The 16,110-nt window shown below is 44.0% G+C and overlaps 2 protein-coding genes across 7 annotated transcripts in view; both read left to right on the top strand.

The window, feature by feature from the left end:
* Window positions 1-939: 939 nt before the first annotated feature.
* Window positions 940-11,107, top strand: NSMCE4A (NSE4 homolog A, SMC5-SMC6 complex component). The gene is made up of 11 exons (XM_030951683.1): window positions 940-1,576; window positions 2,693-2,773; window positions 3,311-3,441; window positions 4,450-4,598; window positions 4,912-5,011; window positions 6,281-6,371; window positions 6,822-6,916; window positions 7,698-7,746; window positions 8,410-8,501; window positions 9,040-9,135; window positions 9,636-11,107. Exons 1-10 carry the CDS (start codon window positions 1,375-1,377, stop codon window positions 9,121-9,123), a joined length of 1,074 nt encoding a protein of 357 aa, XP_030807543.1. The 5' UTR covers window positions 940-1,374; the 3' UTR covers window positions 9,124-9,135; window positions 9,636-11,107.
* A 1,422-nt stretch (window positions 11,108-12,529) lies between these two features.
* The window catches only part of ATE1 (arginyltransferase 1), a 69,265-nt gene continuing 65,684 nt past the window's right edge, over window positions 12,530-16,110 (top strand). For 4 of the 6 annotated variants that reach the window (XM_030950898.1, XM_030950896.1, XM_030950895.1 and 1 more), the window contains exons 1-5: window positions 12,800-12,946; window positions 13,831-13,894; window positions 14,251-14,313; window positions 14,808-14,911; window positions 15,658-15,930. In XM_030950898.1, the coding sequence (XP_030806758.1) occupies window positions 12,844-12,946; window positions 13,831-13,894; window positions 14,251-14,313; window positions 14,808-14,911; window positions 15,658-15,930 (607 nt within the window). In that variant the 5' untranslated portion in view covers window positions 12,800-12,843. Of the gene's footprint in view, window positions 12,651-12,799; window positions 12,947-13,830; window positions 13,895-14,250; window positions 14,314-14,807; window positions 14,912-15,657; window positions 15,931-16,110 lie in introns of those variants that run through there. The other 2 variants (XM_030950900.1, XM_030950897.1) reach the window with 1 other exon arrangement.

Here is a 16,110-nt window from a genome sequence, read left to right as displayed (position 1 = left end):
AAGCTGATCTATGAAGATGTTTAAGAAAATACTCCCAAAAATACCTTAAACCCCCCACCACAATAATTAGAACAATAAACAGTATTAATCAACAATGAAGGGCTAAGTGTTAGGATTTCCATTTTGCAGGGACCAGCAGGACCAGGAAATTGATGATCCCACTGTTCTCAGCATTGTATCTCACGTGGAACATTCAGTGTTGAGCCCTTCACTATAGAAAGGACATGGAAGTGCTGGAGAGTTTCCAGAGAGCTCTTCTGAGGAATGGCTGAGAGAGCTGGGGGTTTTTAGGCTCAAGAAAGGGATGCTCAGGGGGCCTTCATCGCTGTCCTCATCGCTGACCTGCAGGAAGGTGTGGCGAGGTGGGACCGGTCTCTGCTGGGCCTGCAGTGAGACAACCAGAGGAAATGGCTTTAAACTGAGACAGGGGACATTCAGATCAGATATCAGAAAATTTGTTTTCACTGTTTAGGTGCTTAGGCATTGGGAATGGGTTCCCATGGAGGTGGTGGAGTCACCATCCCTGCAGGTGTTCAGGAGGAGCTGGGTGACGTGCTTTAGGGGTTACAGTGACAGTGCTGGATGGGCAGCTGGACTGGATGATCTTGAAGGTCACTTCCAACCCTGATAATTCCACGATTTTACCTAGATGGTCCTTAAAGTCCCTTCCAACCCAAACCATTCTACGACCCTGTAATTTATTTCATTTGCCAGAGCACAGATCCCTGCTCAGTGACGAGCGCAGGCGTTTCCACGGACCCATCCCTGTATGAGACGCGCCGCGACAAGCGCAGCGCTCCTTTCCCTCTCGCTTCCCCCCGCTCCCCTCAGAAGTGGGCTCCTTTCCCTCTCGCTTTCCCCCGCTCCCCTCAGAGGTTGGCTGTCCCTGCCTCCCTCCTCACGGCCCGCGGCTCTCCGGGCCCGCAGCGCCCTCCCGAGACGGCGGCGGAGCTGCGCCCACAGCGAAGCGGCCTCGGCGGCCCCGCCCGCGCCCGGCTTCATGCACCGCCCGCCGCCGCTCACAGCGCCCGGCCCCGGGCAGCGACCGGAACTCCGGGGAAGGCAGTAAATGGCGAAGGAACGCTGAGGGATCGGTAACCGCCCCTGCGGCGAGTCAGAAAGGCCCAAGCCCGTCTGCTGGGGAGCAGACCGCGCAGAACTGGGGCGGCAAACAGCGCTAAGATGGAAGATCGCGATCAGAGCGCAGCGGCTCAGCGACCACCGGCGGCTCCCGCAGACGCCTCCCCCAAGATCCTCTGAGGCGAATTGCGCAAGCTCGACTCGGTGCGTGCATCCCGGGAGGCCCGGCAGACACGCGGGCCGGCGTCATCCCGGCGGCATCCCGCGGTTCCCGGTGACAGCTCTGCGGCCGCCATGTCGCACACCGGCAGCAGCGGCGACTCCTCGCCGGACTTGCGCCGCCGCCGCTCGGGCCGGCCGCACGCGCTGGAGGACACGGCGGAGGCGGAGGCGGTGGGCGAGAGGCTCCGGCAGGTCGACATCGGCGAGGGCGACGACAGGGAGCACAACAGGATGATCCGCAGCCAGTATCGGGAGCTCATCTCCACCGTGCAGCGTAAGGAGGCGGCGGGGCAGCCCCGGGCTTGCGGCTGGGCGGTCAGGGCTGGCGGCCGCTCCTGGGCGTGTGGGGAAACGCCTGGGCACGGGAGCGTTCCTAGCAACTCCGGTTCCTCGGCCTAACGATGTTCTGGGTTTGGACTTAGATCGAAATTTGACTCCCAAGGAAGCAGGGAATCGCAAATCATGGATTGGCTGGAAGGGACCATGCGTGTATTCTCGTTCCAGCCGTTGCAGGGACCCCTTCCACTGTCCCAGGCTACTCCAAGCCCTGTCCAGCCTGGCCTTGGACGCTGCCAGAGATCCAAGGGCAGCCACAGCTTCTCTGGGCACCCTGTGGATACACTTCCTGTATCTAAAGGCTCTCCAGTGTGAGGCCATTCCCCCCTGTCCTGTGCAAAGTCCCTCTCCTGCATCCCCTGGGATAGGTTATGAGGGATTCAGCTGCACTAACACACGTACGGTGCCTGCGCTGGTGCAGGAGAACTTCAGAGATGTGGCGAAATCCTTTAATTTCACTTTTGTGATGTCTGAGCTTTAGTTTGAAACTGCAGGTATCATTATATGCCTAGACCAGAAAGTTATTCTTGGGACTTCCAAAAAATGCTATATAGTTTTTAGCATTTCTCCAGACAGCTGTGTGAGTCCTTCTCCTATGTGCATTTGAGTGAGTTGTGCTGTCTTCCTTACAAAAATGTGGCCATGGTTGTGTCAGTAGCACTGCCAAGTTCAGCAACACATGGGACTAGTTGTTGAGTAAATACCTGATAAATTTGTTCAGTTGTTTTACAAGAGGATACAATGCAGTTTATAGGTGATCAGCCTGTTTATAGAACTGACCAAGCATACAGTTTTGGGGACTGGTTAGTTTCTTTCTTGGAAATCCACTAATTTCCCCAAGTCAAGCCTGTTTTGCCAGGGAGGTAACTGTTGAGTGATCTCTCCCTTATCTAGACCCATGAGCTTTTTGTTCTCTTTTCTCTCCTTGGCCCAGTTGAGGAGTGATGAGGCTTTGGTGGGCACCTGTCCTCCAGTCAACATGAAACAAGCGCAGTGTTTCTCAGTGCGTCTATGTTTAAGTAATTCAGGATTTCCTTTGTGTCTTTTCCCACAGAAAATCGAGAATCCATGCTAAATTCAAAAAGCAACAGGCTGACAGAAGCTTTGGAAGAAGCCAACAGACTTTTTGATGGAGGTAAAACAAATTCTGTGGTCTTTCATTGATGTGTTTGGCCAAGCGTGTGGCAATGATGCCTTACAAACAAAAGAGGGCAAGAGTGAGGTCTGAGTACTTAATCAGAATTTTTATATACTTAAAATAGATATGTTAAGTTGAAGATTGGTTGAGTAAGTTGATGTGAGAAAATAAATGTTATTACAGTTTATTTGCTCTTAGAAATAACTCCTTGCTTTATTTTGATTCGCTGGAACAGTGTATATCAGTAATACACATAAAAGATAGCAGTTTAGAGGGGTTCATTTCACTTGGAATGGTGGAAAACATGTTGATAAAAAATGGATTTGTTGTTCAAGATCACCTGTTACTTCTCCATGGTTTGTCATTCTTTCCCTTTTTTCAATATAAATATTGTTATGAGGATTATGTGTGTTAGAGGTCATTGCAATAAAAGGATTTCCAAAGCACTAAAGCCAGGATAGTCCCTATGCTGAATCTGATAATTCTATTTGTGACAATTTCATATTAATCACCATAAAATCCTTTCTGTAACAGTTTGCCGGGCACGAGAGGCTGCACTGGATGCCCAGTTCCTTGTCATAGCATCCAATATAGGAAAGGAGAAGGCCAATGAGTTACACTCAGAGATGTCAGCATTTGATTCAACAGCATTTGCAGAAGACTTGGTAAGTTCCAGGCTCTGAATTGGCCAACATTTCTGCTGGAGGTTTGATCCTGTTTGTTACAGAACCATAAAGCCTCAGATTGTCAGGCAGTACTTGGCAGTTCTGGTGGAATTTAATGCTCTTCCTATCAATTTCTTTGATAAACTCTCTGGTGACTGTTGTTAATTGTCTTAAACTACCTATTAAGCACTTGCAATAGGGGAAAATCTGACTTTAAATGCAAACACCTCCCCCATTATTGCACTGCTGCTGCTTTATCATGGTTCTGTCAGTTTGTGCTTGTAAAAGTCTTCTGCTCTTTTTTCAGTCATTCTTCGGTAGTTTCTTAGTAGCTAAGTAGTTTCTTTATCATGGCCACTGGTTTCTATGTTTTTGGATAGAGTTCTTGAGGCCCTGTGTCACTGACATGAAATAGGACTTTGGGAGACTTGAATGCTTTCAGGCTGTTTGTCTCTTTGTACTGGGGGAAGAGTTGGATCAGAACGGCTTTTAATCAGGCTGTTGGCTTCTTTGCTCCTTGAAAATGCTTCCTTATGTTACAGCAGATCAACAAGGAATCATGAGTGTTTGCTTAAGTCTATGAAAAATACAAAGTTCAATTAAAATTTTTTCCTGGGTTAGTGTGCAGTAGTGGATGCAGGGATAGGCCAGATAAGGTCTGTGATATTTGAGAGGCTGGGCTTCCTGCGAGTGTGTGGTGTTCAAAAACTGTGAGACATCTGAGCTCTGAAATGCAATATGAGTAATGTTCTGCTACTTCATACATCACTGAAAATGTGTTGGAATCTAAGCAGTTTTGTTTACTTATGGCTTTCATAGGTTGCTGAACACAAGGGTGAATTTGAGTGTTTATCTGTTTTCATGGTATCCTCAGGAAAGTCAAAGTTCCTAGGCAGTGGTATTAAATGCTAATTTATCAGCCAATACCACAATACATTGTACCACCATGAATGTATCTACTGCTTTACCTCTAAGTAATTTCTTATTGCAGCTTTTTTTCTTTTGCAGCTGACCTTCATGGGTATAAATCGCACAGAAGTGGAAGAAACTAATGACTCTGAGGACGTTCCAGCTGATTTTTTACCCAGTCATGCCTGGCAGAAAATGGGGGAAGAAGCACTCAAGTACTTCAGGAGAGCACCTACTTTTCACTACATGTAAGTTTCTTCAAGGAAATAGTGTGTACTGCCGCTCAAGGTTTTGGCCTTGGCCGATTCTTGTCTTTGATGCCCTGGCTTGAATTGAGTTAAAACTGAAGCCACAGTAGAGTGTTGACAAGGTATGAGGCTGTCAACATACTGGAACAACTTTTGGGGCTGGTTCTTTGCAGAAATCTCTAAATGTGATGAAGGTTTAGGTATCAGTCATCACTTTGCACTTTCATGAGGAGATCCACTGCTCAGTATAAAGATTCCTAAGCATACAATGTAAACCAGGTTTGCATGTGTGTATTCTTTGTGTTTTGGTTAGGATGGGATCTTTCAAGTCTGAGTCTCCTGTACGAAAGCAACGGATTGAGAGGCAGAAGAAAGCTAGCAGAGGGAAAGCAGAACGGGCAATGCCTGCTCAGGTTTGTTAAGTGTTATCTTTATTAACCATTTGTTTGACATAGTTATTAAAAATTACTGTAAAATCTTTGTTTGTTTGTTTTGGGTTTTGTAATTATAAACTGTAGTATTTGTGACATCCCACCCTTAAGGGGAGCGGAGCATCCAAGATCCTCAGTGCTTGTGCTGTGCTGTGCTTATCTCCAGGAGCCAGAACAAGAACGTTCGTCCCAGAAAAGTGCTGCCTACCTTCATATGGCTCCTTCTCCAGCTATATCCTGTTGTTTCTCAGAGTGTGTGATTACCAGCACTCCTTGGTTGTTATTGCCAACAATCCTTCGTTGGCTCCACAGCTATCCAGCTGGAGTTGGAGACACACACACCAGCCCCTTTCCTTCTGAGCTCCTACTAAAGGATTCACACTCCATTATTAGGCTTCCTGATTTGTTTTTTGTGGACTGCAGTATTTCACTGAGTGGAAGGAAGTAAGATTTACAGACCAATTTCATGTTCAGAAGTAGGGTTTACAAACTGATTTTCAAGTTACGAGCTTACTTGTTCTGTTGCCTGTTGCTTTGAAGGAAACAAAAAAGAAACTTCTTTACATTAGTGTGGTGTCCATTTTTCTTTAAAAAGTGTCTAACAGGGTGTGGCATTTGCACTAAAATGTGGTTAACAGCAGCAAGCTAATTAGCTCACATAACCACTTTTTTGTGTTTTCTGTTTTCTTACTCTCCGTGTCATTTGCTAGCAGAAAAGCAAAAGTCTGGGAATACTGAAAGAGGCTTACATCTGAAACTGCAAATATAATCCATGTTGTTAGAGGGAAGCCTTGGCTGTGATAATGCCAAGATACAGAGGCAAATGGTTGGTTGCTGCCTTTTAAAAGGCAGCCTACTCAATCCAAATAGTGATAGAAAGGATTTGTTACAGTTTGTACTGGGAAGAAGAGGAGCTGGAGGGTTTGTGGATTGCTTCTAAATGCTCATCTTCATTAAACTCACAGACTGTAGCACTGTGTAACCCAGCTCCTCAGAGCTATTGAAAAGTAAGTGTACATCTGTACACAGGCTCAAAACATGCAAACCATGGCCTTTCAGATTGACACTGTAAGATGGGAATTAAACCTAAAGCTCTTCAAAGTTGTCTCATGTTTGTATAAGTGTGTTTGTTATGTGTGCATGTAGGGAGAAAAATTCAACTTTTATGTTACACATTCAAAAGAAGCCCTTTGCATATTCTGGTAATTCTACAACAGTTATTTGAGGTGAATCTCTGTTTCTTTTTCCCAGTTAAAAGAAATGGAGCAGTCTCATCAAGAAGCTACAGAAAAAGAAGTAGAGAGGATCTTGGGAATACTGCAAACTCATTTTGAAAATGATCGTAAGTATGATTAAATTAAGCATTAACTAGGGAAAATGAATACTACAGAGACAAAATGAGATGAAGTCTGCAAGTAGATATCTTTGGTGAAGCACACACACCACCTATGTATTTTTAATGAACACTAATCAGCTGTTGCTGACTGCAAAGTAAATGTAAATCCTCTCCCCTGATTAAATTCTGCCACTTTCAGATGGCAGTTGTTTAGTCAAATATATGGATTTGTATGGGGGAAATGATGGAAGATAATATACTATACAATATAATCTGTAGAACATCTGTTACTGCAGGCAGCTGGGAATTCTGGATTACAACTAAATTGAAAAACATCACTTTAGCTTTTGAAAGGTGCACTGGTTCTCTTAAGTTTGTATTTACGTCTGTCAGCTCTGTGTATACCACCTGTTTGTTTGTTTGTTTGTTTGAACAAAGGTATTTTTGCATCCCCAGCTAATACACCCATTTCCTTCTTTGATTTTGTGATTGATCCGAACTCGTTTGCACGGACTGTGGAAAATATGTTTCATGTGTCCTTCCTTACCAGGGTAAGGCATGACATCTTTTTAAAATATCCCTTTAGATACTAGAATTTCCTAGAAGTACTGACCTGGGTTTTTTCCTGGATTTGATATTGAAGAATTAGAATTTAAATAGGAGGAATACGAATTTATTTTCTGCAAGCAGTCTGTGATATTTTGGTAATCAAATTAAAAAGGAAACAGAGTTGACTGACTTTTCTTTTTTTGCACTGCAGTCAATTTACCAACAAAACAGCAGTGATATTTTTGCAGTCAATATGTTTATCAAAAAACATTCTGGCTCACATTTTCTGCACATGTAGAAAAATTCTCACAGAGTATGGAAGAGTTTCTGAGGCTGTAGAAAACTATATTAGTGCAAGATTTTATATTCTTTTTGAATCCATGGACTTACACTTCAAAATTATGTGTAGTTTGTCTAATAAATAAAACTAATTATGGAAAAGACGAAAACTGCCAAGGATATTTTGACTAATTCAGGTTTTGTGTTGAGTAGAAATGTTATTATAAAGGGTTAGCTCAAGTATATTTAGAGAATAACAACAATTTTAATAAAGCATAACTTTTATAATCCAGCAGTTACACACTGTTGCTATATGGGCTGCCTTCTTTATGCATAAGTGCTGTATTAAACAAGTTTTTTCTCATGTGGTATGCCAGTGAAGATTCTTTATCAGTATATGTAGCTGTTCATGATTATATAATAAGTAAAAATATGAAATTTCAGTGCATTATCCTAACTGGAAAACACTTAAGTTATGAAACTTTAAATCCCACTGTTGTTTAGGACGGTCTTGCAAAAGTAGAGCTGGATGAAGGTGAATTGCCAATAATAGGTAAAATACAGCTTTAAAATACTCTAATTGTAACAACATTACATGTTACATGTTCACAAAGTTTCAGGTATATTTTTAACTGGGGATATGCAGTGAATGTAATTGAAGGCATGAAGAGATTTATGAGAGCTGAAAAGATTGAATCTTTTCAAATATTAATATATGAAAAAGATCATACAAATTAATTCTATTAATAGAAATCAAAGTTTATTACCTTTCAAGTTATATTTTTGCTAATAAGTAAATGAACATTATTACACTTGGCTGAAAAAAGATATCTTTGGGTGTAAGAGCTCTTGTCTCAGAGTTGGGAACTGCTGCAACTTCAGAACAGTTGGAAGGGAAATTCTTCATTCAAGGTTGAATGAAGAATTCATTCTCCTTTTTTCGTACAAGATTGGCTTTCATTCCCACAGGATATCAGTGGGGTTAAGACTTTGGTGGGATATTGTAAGGAATGAAATATTTAGGTCCTTCTGAAAAAAGTTAGTTCCTAAGTTTTTAAGACATGAGACTAAGGAAGTATCTCAAGCAGTACATGGTACAGGCTGCTGATAGAAACTAACTGGGTGGAATGTGTAGGATTGATCTGATTTTTGTGAAGCTTTTGTGTGGAAACTGACTTTACAAGTACAAATCCTGAAAATGCTGTGTTTTGATCAGAGCCCGTAAAACTCAGCGAGGGAGGGGAGGAGGACAGCAGAGCTGAAGCACGGAAGCACCTGGTCATAAGTCTGGACCCAAAAGAATGGAAGGTACCATGGAGAGCACTTCATACTTTGGAACAGTTCTTTTTTATTGAAGCCTCTGAGAGCTGTGCTGGGGAGGGCAGGTGTTCTGTGTACAGAAACACTGCACTTGACCTTATGGATGCCAGAACAATCACAGATCTAAGGGATGTTTGTAGCTGCAGGAAAACTGAGAATTTGGGTTGTGATTCCATCTTTGATTCCTGAAGCCTGGTCAGTTTAAGTGCTTTGAAGCTGTGCAGTGGCTTCACTGTTTTATACAAGGCCTGGGTAAATATGGAATCTGTTTCTTCCCTAATGTACAATATTTATGTCCGGAGGTAAAGTTACCCATGTAATTTCCTCACTGTTTGTAATAAATCTTAGACAAAAAGTAGTTTTGAGAACACATACTTCTCCTTTGCCCCTCACTCAGAATGTGCAGGAGAAAGGTAGCAATTTGAAATAGTGCTTTAGTATCAGAAACTTTATTATTTGCTTGGTGGTAATTAAATTGAAATAATTCATCTCTGCTGACTGACACACTGCTGTCACCTTTAACCAGGAGATCATAGAAGCATTTCAGATAAGAGAAGCCATGATTACCCCTCTTCATCAGAGCACCGAAGAAGAAATGGAGACAGAGTAACTATCTATTCAAGTAAGTTTTTTTAGCAAAACTCAGTAAGCTCCTTATGCACGTGGGAGAACTTCAGGGAATCCGTGTGTGACTTACAAATGCAAAAGAACTGTAAGCAGGGTGACTGTAACACCTGGAATTGCTGTGTTCTTGCCTTCTTCATGAAACAAAATGTAATCTAGCCTTGTATGCAATAATTAACTGGGGAAAAAACCCTTTATTTTTGAGTTTGGTGGTCAGTTAAGCGATGAGTTGTTTTTTGGAACTTTATACTCAGAACACAGTATTGGAAAGAATCATAGCTTAGTTTTTCTGCTTGGGTTCTTAACTTCCTGACAGCTGATGTTGTTAATAAAGTAGCGTGAAGAAGGACTTAGAGGGAACCAGGCTGTCTTCCCTTTTGCTTCCATAAAATTCTTTCAGTTATTGGACTGAAGTCCTGTCACAGCTGTTTGGTCAATTCCAGATCCTAATGCATGTTGTCTTACTGTCTTCTCTTTTTTGTTTTTCTTTCCCCTTAGGTGCCTTAAAGAAAATACTTCAGGACATTTGTTCCAGCAATTGTTTTATATTTATATGTTGTAAAATGAAATATATTTTTTCGGGAACATCTCAGTGTTTTATATGAGCTGCTTTGTTTTGAGCGATGGAATGGGTTGGGTCAGAAGGGACCTTAAATCCCATTTAGTGTCACCCCTGCCATGGCAGGGACACCTTCCACTAACCCAGGTTGCTCCAAGCCCTGTCCAACCTGGGCTTAGACGTCTACTTTGAGGGACTATGGGGCAGTTACAGCTGCTCTGGGCAACCTGAGGAAGTTTAGACTTGTCACAGAATTCTTTATGTATTATGGCTCAGTTTGCTACTTGATATTGTGAAGTACAAAGCTGTGTTTCGTGTCAGGTACAAACAGGCAACGTGTGTGAGTGCGAAACGTGTGGACACCTGTCACAGACATTTCTTTTATGAAAAATCCTCTCAGGATTTTTCCTGCTGAAGCTGAGAAGTTCAGCAACAAGATGTAAACAATAGGTTATCTGCTGCTGTGGAATGCAACAGGTCCATCTGGATTGGCCCATCTTGGATGTTTTTAGTTAGTGGCCAATCCAGGACTGAATTCTCTCAGACAGAGTCAGAGAGAGCGCCTTTGTTTTCATTCTTTACTTTTCTATTCTTAGCAGCAGCTTCTGAAAAGCTCTCCTGCTTTTTCTTTTTAGTATAGTTATAGCATATGTATATATCATGAAATAATAAATTAAGCCTTCTGATAATGGAGTCAAAGATCTCGTCTCTTCCTTCACCCAAAAACCCTTGTGACAACTGTCACAATTGGTGACCCCGACTGAAGAGGAAGAAATTTATCACTTGGTGAGACCACCAGAGGAGCACTGCTGCATTTGGGAAAACCCCGAATATGTGGCACTGATGGTCATCTCACAGGTGACCACAGAAGTGGATTCTAGCCAGGAGCTGAAGAAGTGAAGATCCTTATTTGGACAGAGTTCACAGCAAGGCTGACCACAAAAAGGACCTTTTGAAGCCTCCAGGAAGATGCCCAGCAGCCTCGAGCAGCAGCTGGCCAGAGCGTGCTGGACGCTGTCGCAAGGAACTGTTGGCTTTTCTCTTCCTGAAAATGCAGCCCTGTGCACATGGTGGCTGCAAAGGTGGACGAGTTTTCCCACTGAGGCCAAGGTCCGTTTCTCTCCCTCAGAGGAGAGACTTATTGCCCTCTGGCGCAGATGGGGTGAAGAGGATGGAATTCTCCTGTTGGAGAAAGAATGCTATGCGTTTTTTCGATGGGCAAAGCTTTTTGGATTTTTCACGAATGTGCTCTATGCCTTTGACTTGTTGACAGAGTTGGAGAGAGCTCCTTTGTTTTCATTCTTTACTTTTCTGTTCTTAGCAGCAGCTTCTGAAAAGCTCTCCTTCTTTTCTTTTTAGTATAGTTATAGCATATGTATATAAAATAATAAATCAAGCCTTCTGATAATGGAGTCAAAGATCTTGTCTCTTCCTTCACCCAAGAACCCTTGTGACAACCGTCACAGACACCAACAGTGGGAGAGCTGTGAATTCTAATAACAACTGAGGAAAATAAAGCATGGAAAAAGGCCTTTGAACTTTTGTTTGCAATTAACCCTGGTTGATTTAGGAGCATTGGAATTAAAGCGTTAAAGATGTTGCTCCTTTTGCTGGTAGTTAATCCATAAAGAGCTCTGCAATAATAACTTTTTGAAGTATAATTTTAGAATATTTATTGTATCCTTGAAACTATAGCTTTGGAATATATATAAAGGAAATATGCTTATCTCACACCCTATTGAAGCAGAGAAAAACAGCTTGAGAAAGGAAGATGAACATCACCTCAAGATTTATAGTCTCTGCAATTAAAAGGTGGACCCACATCTGGGGAGCTGGACTCCACCAGATGGGATTCGTCTTCCTTCTGTCAGGAACTGGACCACCACCATCTGGGGATACTCCTTTAAAAACACATCCTGAGAAAAACTAAATCACAATAGTGTATAGAATTGTGATGTAATAATTTGGAATAAATATTGCTGATGAATAAAAAATTGGAAATAGAAACTGCTGAAAAAAACTGATGACTACCCCTATAAATACCTGTAACCCTCAATTATCGGTGTGCAGTTGGAGGGAAAACTTCCCCCACTGTACCCAGCACTGTATTGCTCATATTTTACCATATTAAATAATAAATTGATTGCTGCTTGAATATTGGCCTAGTCAAGCTTCTTATTTATAACAATATGAAGTTTACTGTCACTCCTGAAAAAGGTAAAAAGCAAACACTTGTTCCTTCTTTCCTCTCTTGTCCCACCCCAGCAGCAGCAAGTGGAATACACATGGTTAAACATCCCTGCTGTGATAATCTTGCTATCCTGTATGATTTTGGGTGCTGCAGGAGAATTGATACTGCCCTGCCGTTCTTGCTACTCTGGAAATAAAGGTCTGAGTTTGGAAATTCGGTCTCAATTACAGATAGCAGTTCCCCCTTCCTTTATTCCAAACTCCTCCTGTATTTGGTACTTAGCGCATTGGGCAGGCCGGCTGTATAGGGTCAGAACATTATTTTATTAAAAGTACTTGCATGGAAGTCTTGTTCCATTCTCAGAAAACGCTCTGTGGAAAAGCTCAGGATCTCTCCCACCCTTTTATCCTGCTGTAGCAGCTGAGGGGGGCACACAGGGATCCATCCCCCGGGAAGGGCTGTTGGAGCGCGTTTGTGGAGTGAGGAGCTGCTCAGGCCGTGAGGGTGAGGGGGGACACGGCCGAGGAGCGCCAGAACCTCAGCGCTGTTTGCTCTCCGATCCGGCAGCGCTCTTGCTCTCCGATCCGCCCGCGGGGGAGGCTGGGCCGGGCCGAGCACGGCGGCCGCGGCTGCGGCCAAGCAGGGGCGCTGCGGAGCTGCGGGGCCGCCGGCGCCATGCCCGCCGCCGTGGTGGAGTACAAGGGATGGAAGGAGGGCTACGGCTGCGGCTACTGCGGCGCGGCGCGGGGCAAGGTGTCCGCGGGTGAGCAGGACCGGGGTTGGTGGCGTGGCCCGGCCGGGGCCCGGGACTCCCCGCGGCCCCCGCCGCGCTGCCCGCGCGAATCATGGCGGCGGCGCCGCTTCCTGCTGCGCGCCGCCCGCGCGCCGCCCGCAGCAAAGATGGCGGCGGGCGCCGCTTCCGGGCGGCTCGGGGCTCTGACCTGAGGCGGGCGGGGATGGCGGCGGGCGGCGGCTCCCCGAGCATCGTCGAGTTCTTCGGCGGGGAGGATGGCTACCGCTGCGGCTACTGCAGGAGCGACACCGGCAACCTCTCGCACGGTGCGGGCGGGGCGGGCTGGGAGCGGGGCCGCCCCGGGCTGGCCGAGAAGCGGCGGCTGCGGGCGCGGGGCCGGGGAGGGCGGCCGGGACAGGCGGCGGCTCGGCAGCAGCCCCCGGCCGCCCAGCCGGGAGCTCGGAGCGGCTCCTACGGCGCGGTGCTCCCCAATGAGTGTGACAGAACTGAGCAGCGATTCTGTGTTGTTTTCCTTGTATATTTCTGGGGAGTGGGAGGTGCCCAGAGGAACTTAGCGCTGATGCGGTGAGAGAAGTATGCTTAATTGCATCCCAGGATTTGTGTTGGGCTTAGGGTTTTTGCATTTAAAGTGGTTATTGAAATCAGTAATTACCATATTTAAGAATACGTAAGTCATCTATGCATAAGTGGCCATTAGCTACTCAGATTTGCAGTAACCGCAGAATCACAGGATGGTTTGGGTTGGAAAAATCCCATCCAGTGTCGCCCCTGCCATGGCAGGGACACCTTCCACTGTCCCAAGGTGCTCCAAGCCCTGTCCAGCCTGGCCTTGGGCACTGCCAGGGATCCAGGGGCAGCCACAGCTTCTCTGGGCACCCTCAGCCAGGGCGTTTCCACCCTCACAGCCACGAATTTCTTCCTATTATCCCATCTAACCCTGCCCTCTGGCAGTGGGAGCCGTTCCCTGTGTCCTGTCCCTCCATCCCTTGTCCCAGTCCCTCTCTGGAGCCCTTTCAGGCCCTGGCCGGGGCTCTGAGCTCTCCCTGGAGCCCTCTCCTCTCCAGGTGAGCATCCCCAGCTCTCCCAGTCTGTCCCAGAGCAGAGGGGCTCCAGGCAGTTCTGCAGAGTTTGTTATATTGTACAGCCAAACCACGGTCAGTCAAGTGTGCTGCTGTGTTGTTTATTTCAGGTATGTGGGCACATTCGATGACAGTTCAAGATTACCAGGATCTCATAGACAGAGGATGGCGAAGGTACATTGAAAAAGAAAATACAAAGCCATGTTGTCAGTTGATACAACAGTTAGAATCTACATTTAAATTTAGAATCCACATTTAAATTTAGATCTATAAATATACTTTTATATCCATGAGTAATTGAACTATTTGTCCAGTGCTCTGTTTTACCTATTGCAACATGACTTTCAAACAGGGAAATACTCAGTGATTTTAGAAGGATAATACAATCAGCAAAGAACTGAAGAACGCGCTCTTTGATATTTCATCATGAAATGTTTTGATGTGATTTTTATAAAAAAGCTTCTTCATTTATTTTGTAGTATAAACAACAACAAAAAAAAATCAATGCATATTTATTTTACTCTTTTCAGAAGTGGAAAATATGTCTACAAACCTATCATGAATCAAACATGTTGTCCTCAATACACAATAAGGTAAGAAACTCAAAGTACGCTTTTGTAAGGGATTTGACCACATCAAATATGTTCCACCATTTGTGTTTGCTGCTTGAAATACATCATACTTGAGAAGTTGATCTACTTTTAATGATACTTTGAACAGTAAATATATGCTCTTGGGTTTGTGCATAGGGACATGAGCAGCTCTGGGATATTTTCCTGTAAGGAAATAACCTTGTCTGTAACCCACAAACACTGCTTTAGCAGCCCAAATAAGAGAGGCTTACATTTGTATTTTAGTAATTCTGGAGATACACATAAAAAACATGCCACAAGGATTGATATTATTCAGTAGAAGACAATGTAATTTCGTTATCTCAAAAGTGTTGATAAAACGTTTGACCACTCAATTCAGGGAAACTTAAGAAATAAATAGAGATTACAATGTAATTTTTATAAGTGGTTCCTTAACCTTTTTTTTTCCTGAAACAGTCTTTCACAGAAGAAATGTTCTTTTTGTTCTTTTTTAGGTGCCGAGCTTTGCATTTTCAGGCCTCCAAGTCCCACAAGAAGGTTCTGAAGAAAATGTTGAAATTTATTTCCAAAGGAGATGTTTCAAAAGTAATGAGTGAAGGTAAGAAACACCGAGTGTTTGAAAACCAATACTGATGTGTGGAAGGAGGATTTAAATACCTGCTTGAGTGGTCAGATGGCAAATGGGCTTTGAATTCTGTGTGTAGACCCCTGGCTGGGCTGTGTCTTGAGCACTTCAGTAGCCCAGAAGCCAAATTGTTCAGGAGGCTGGGGTTATTGAAGAAAATATTTCCTTACTTTTTCCATAGACCACCTTCTTTTCCTGGGCATGTCCTCACTTTCTAGCTGGGTGCTGCAGAGAATTAGATGCTGTTTTTACTTCTGTCATGAAACTGGTAATCTGGAGAGGACTAACTAGAGCAGCTGGTGGCAGAGAAAAGGAAGAGCAAACAAAGAGGGTTTTTCCAGTCACCCTCCATTTACCCAGCACCAAACTCAGCAATTCTTTGTGGTGGTGAAACTTGTATTGGTTCTGAATCATTATAATCTGCCTCTTTTGTATGTGTGGTATGCTAGGTTTGCCTGTTGTTATTTGTTTGAAGTTCTGGCTTGAAATATTTGACTGTCCAGTTTTAGTGGAGGAAATAAAACTGTTCTCATAAATGAATTGATGTTCGTAGTTGGGGATCATAAAGGAAACTCTGTGTTCAGACTGTTACAATACTGTGGGAAAACACTTGTAAAATGGGAAACTAAAGTTAATTTAGTATTAATTTTAGTTGTGGAAAGTGTGAGCTGTGTTTGTACAGAGAGAAATTCACTCATGCAGCTTTTAATTCTTGACAGAAGAGCCGATGGATTCCCATATAGAGGATGTGGCCACGTGTGATTTTCCATACAAAAGCGAGTCTCAGGTCAGTCAGTCTGACTTGACTCCCTTGGCTGTGGATCAGGCTGAGAGGGTGGAGAATGAAGATAAGGACTCAGGAGAAACAAAAGAAGAGGGCAATGTGCAGAAGGTGGAATCAGATTCTGTTCAGGTCTGTGCAGACAAAGACACCCCAGTCCCTGCAGAAGCATCACATTCAGCTAAAGCTGTTCATGCACCACCCAAGCCAGGTAATTTCTGGCAGTAACTGGAGTATGCTCTCATCATTTCGCATCTTCTTGAAATCCCTGCTTTTTATCTTGCTTAGTAAATTAATAATTGTTTTGTTTTATTTCCTGTGCTCCTCCCAGTTTATGGAATTACATTGTAAAAATTGAGAGGTGCTGCGTGTTATTTGTAATATTGTAATT

This window comes from Camarhynchus parvulus, chromosome 6 (assembly GCF_901933205.1).
Source record: "Camarhynchus parvulus chromosome 6, STF_HiC, whole genome shotgun sequence".
NCBI lineage: Eukaryota > Metazoa > Chordata > Aves > Passeriformes > Thraupidae > Camarhynchus > Camarhynchus parvulus.
This window is presented reverse-complemented; position numbering and strand designations above follow the sequence as displayed.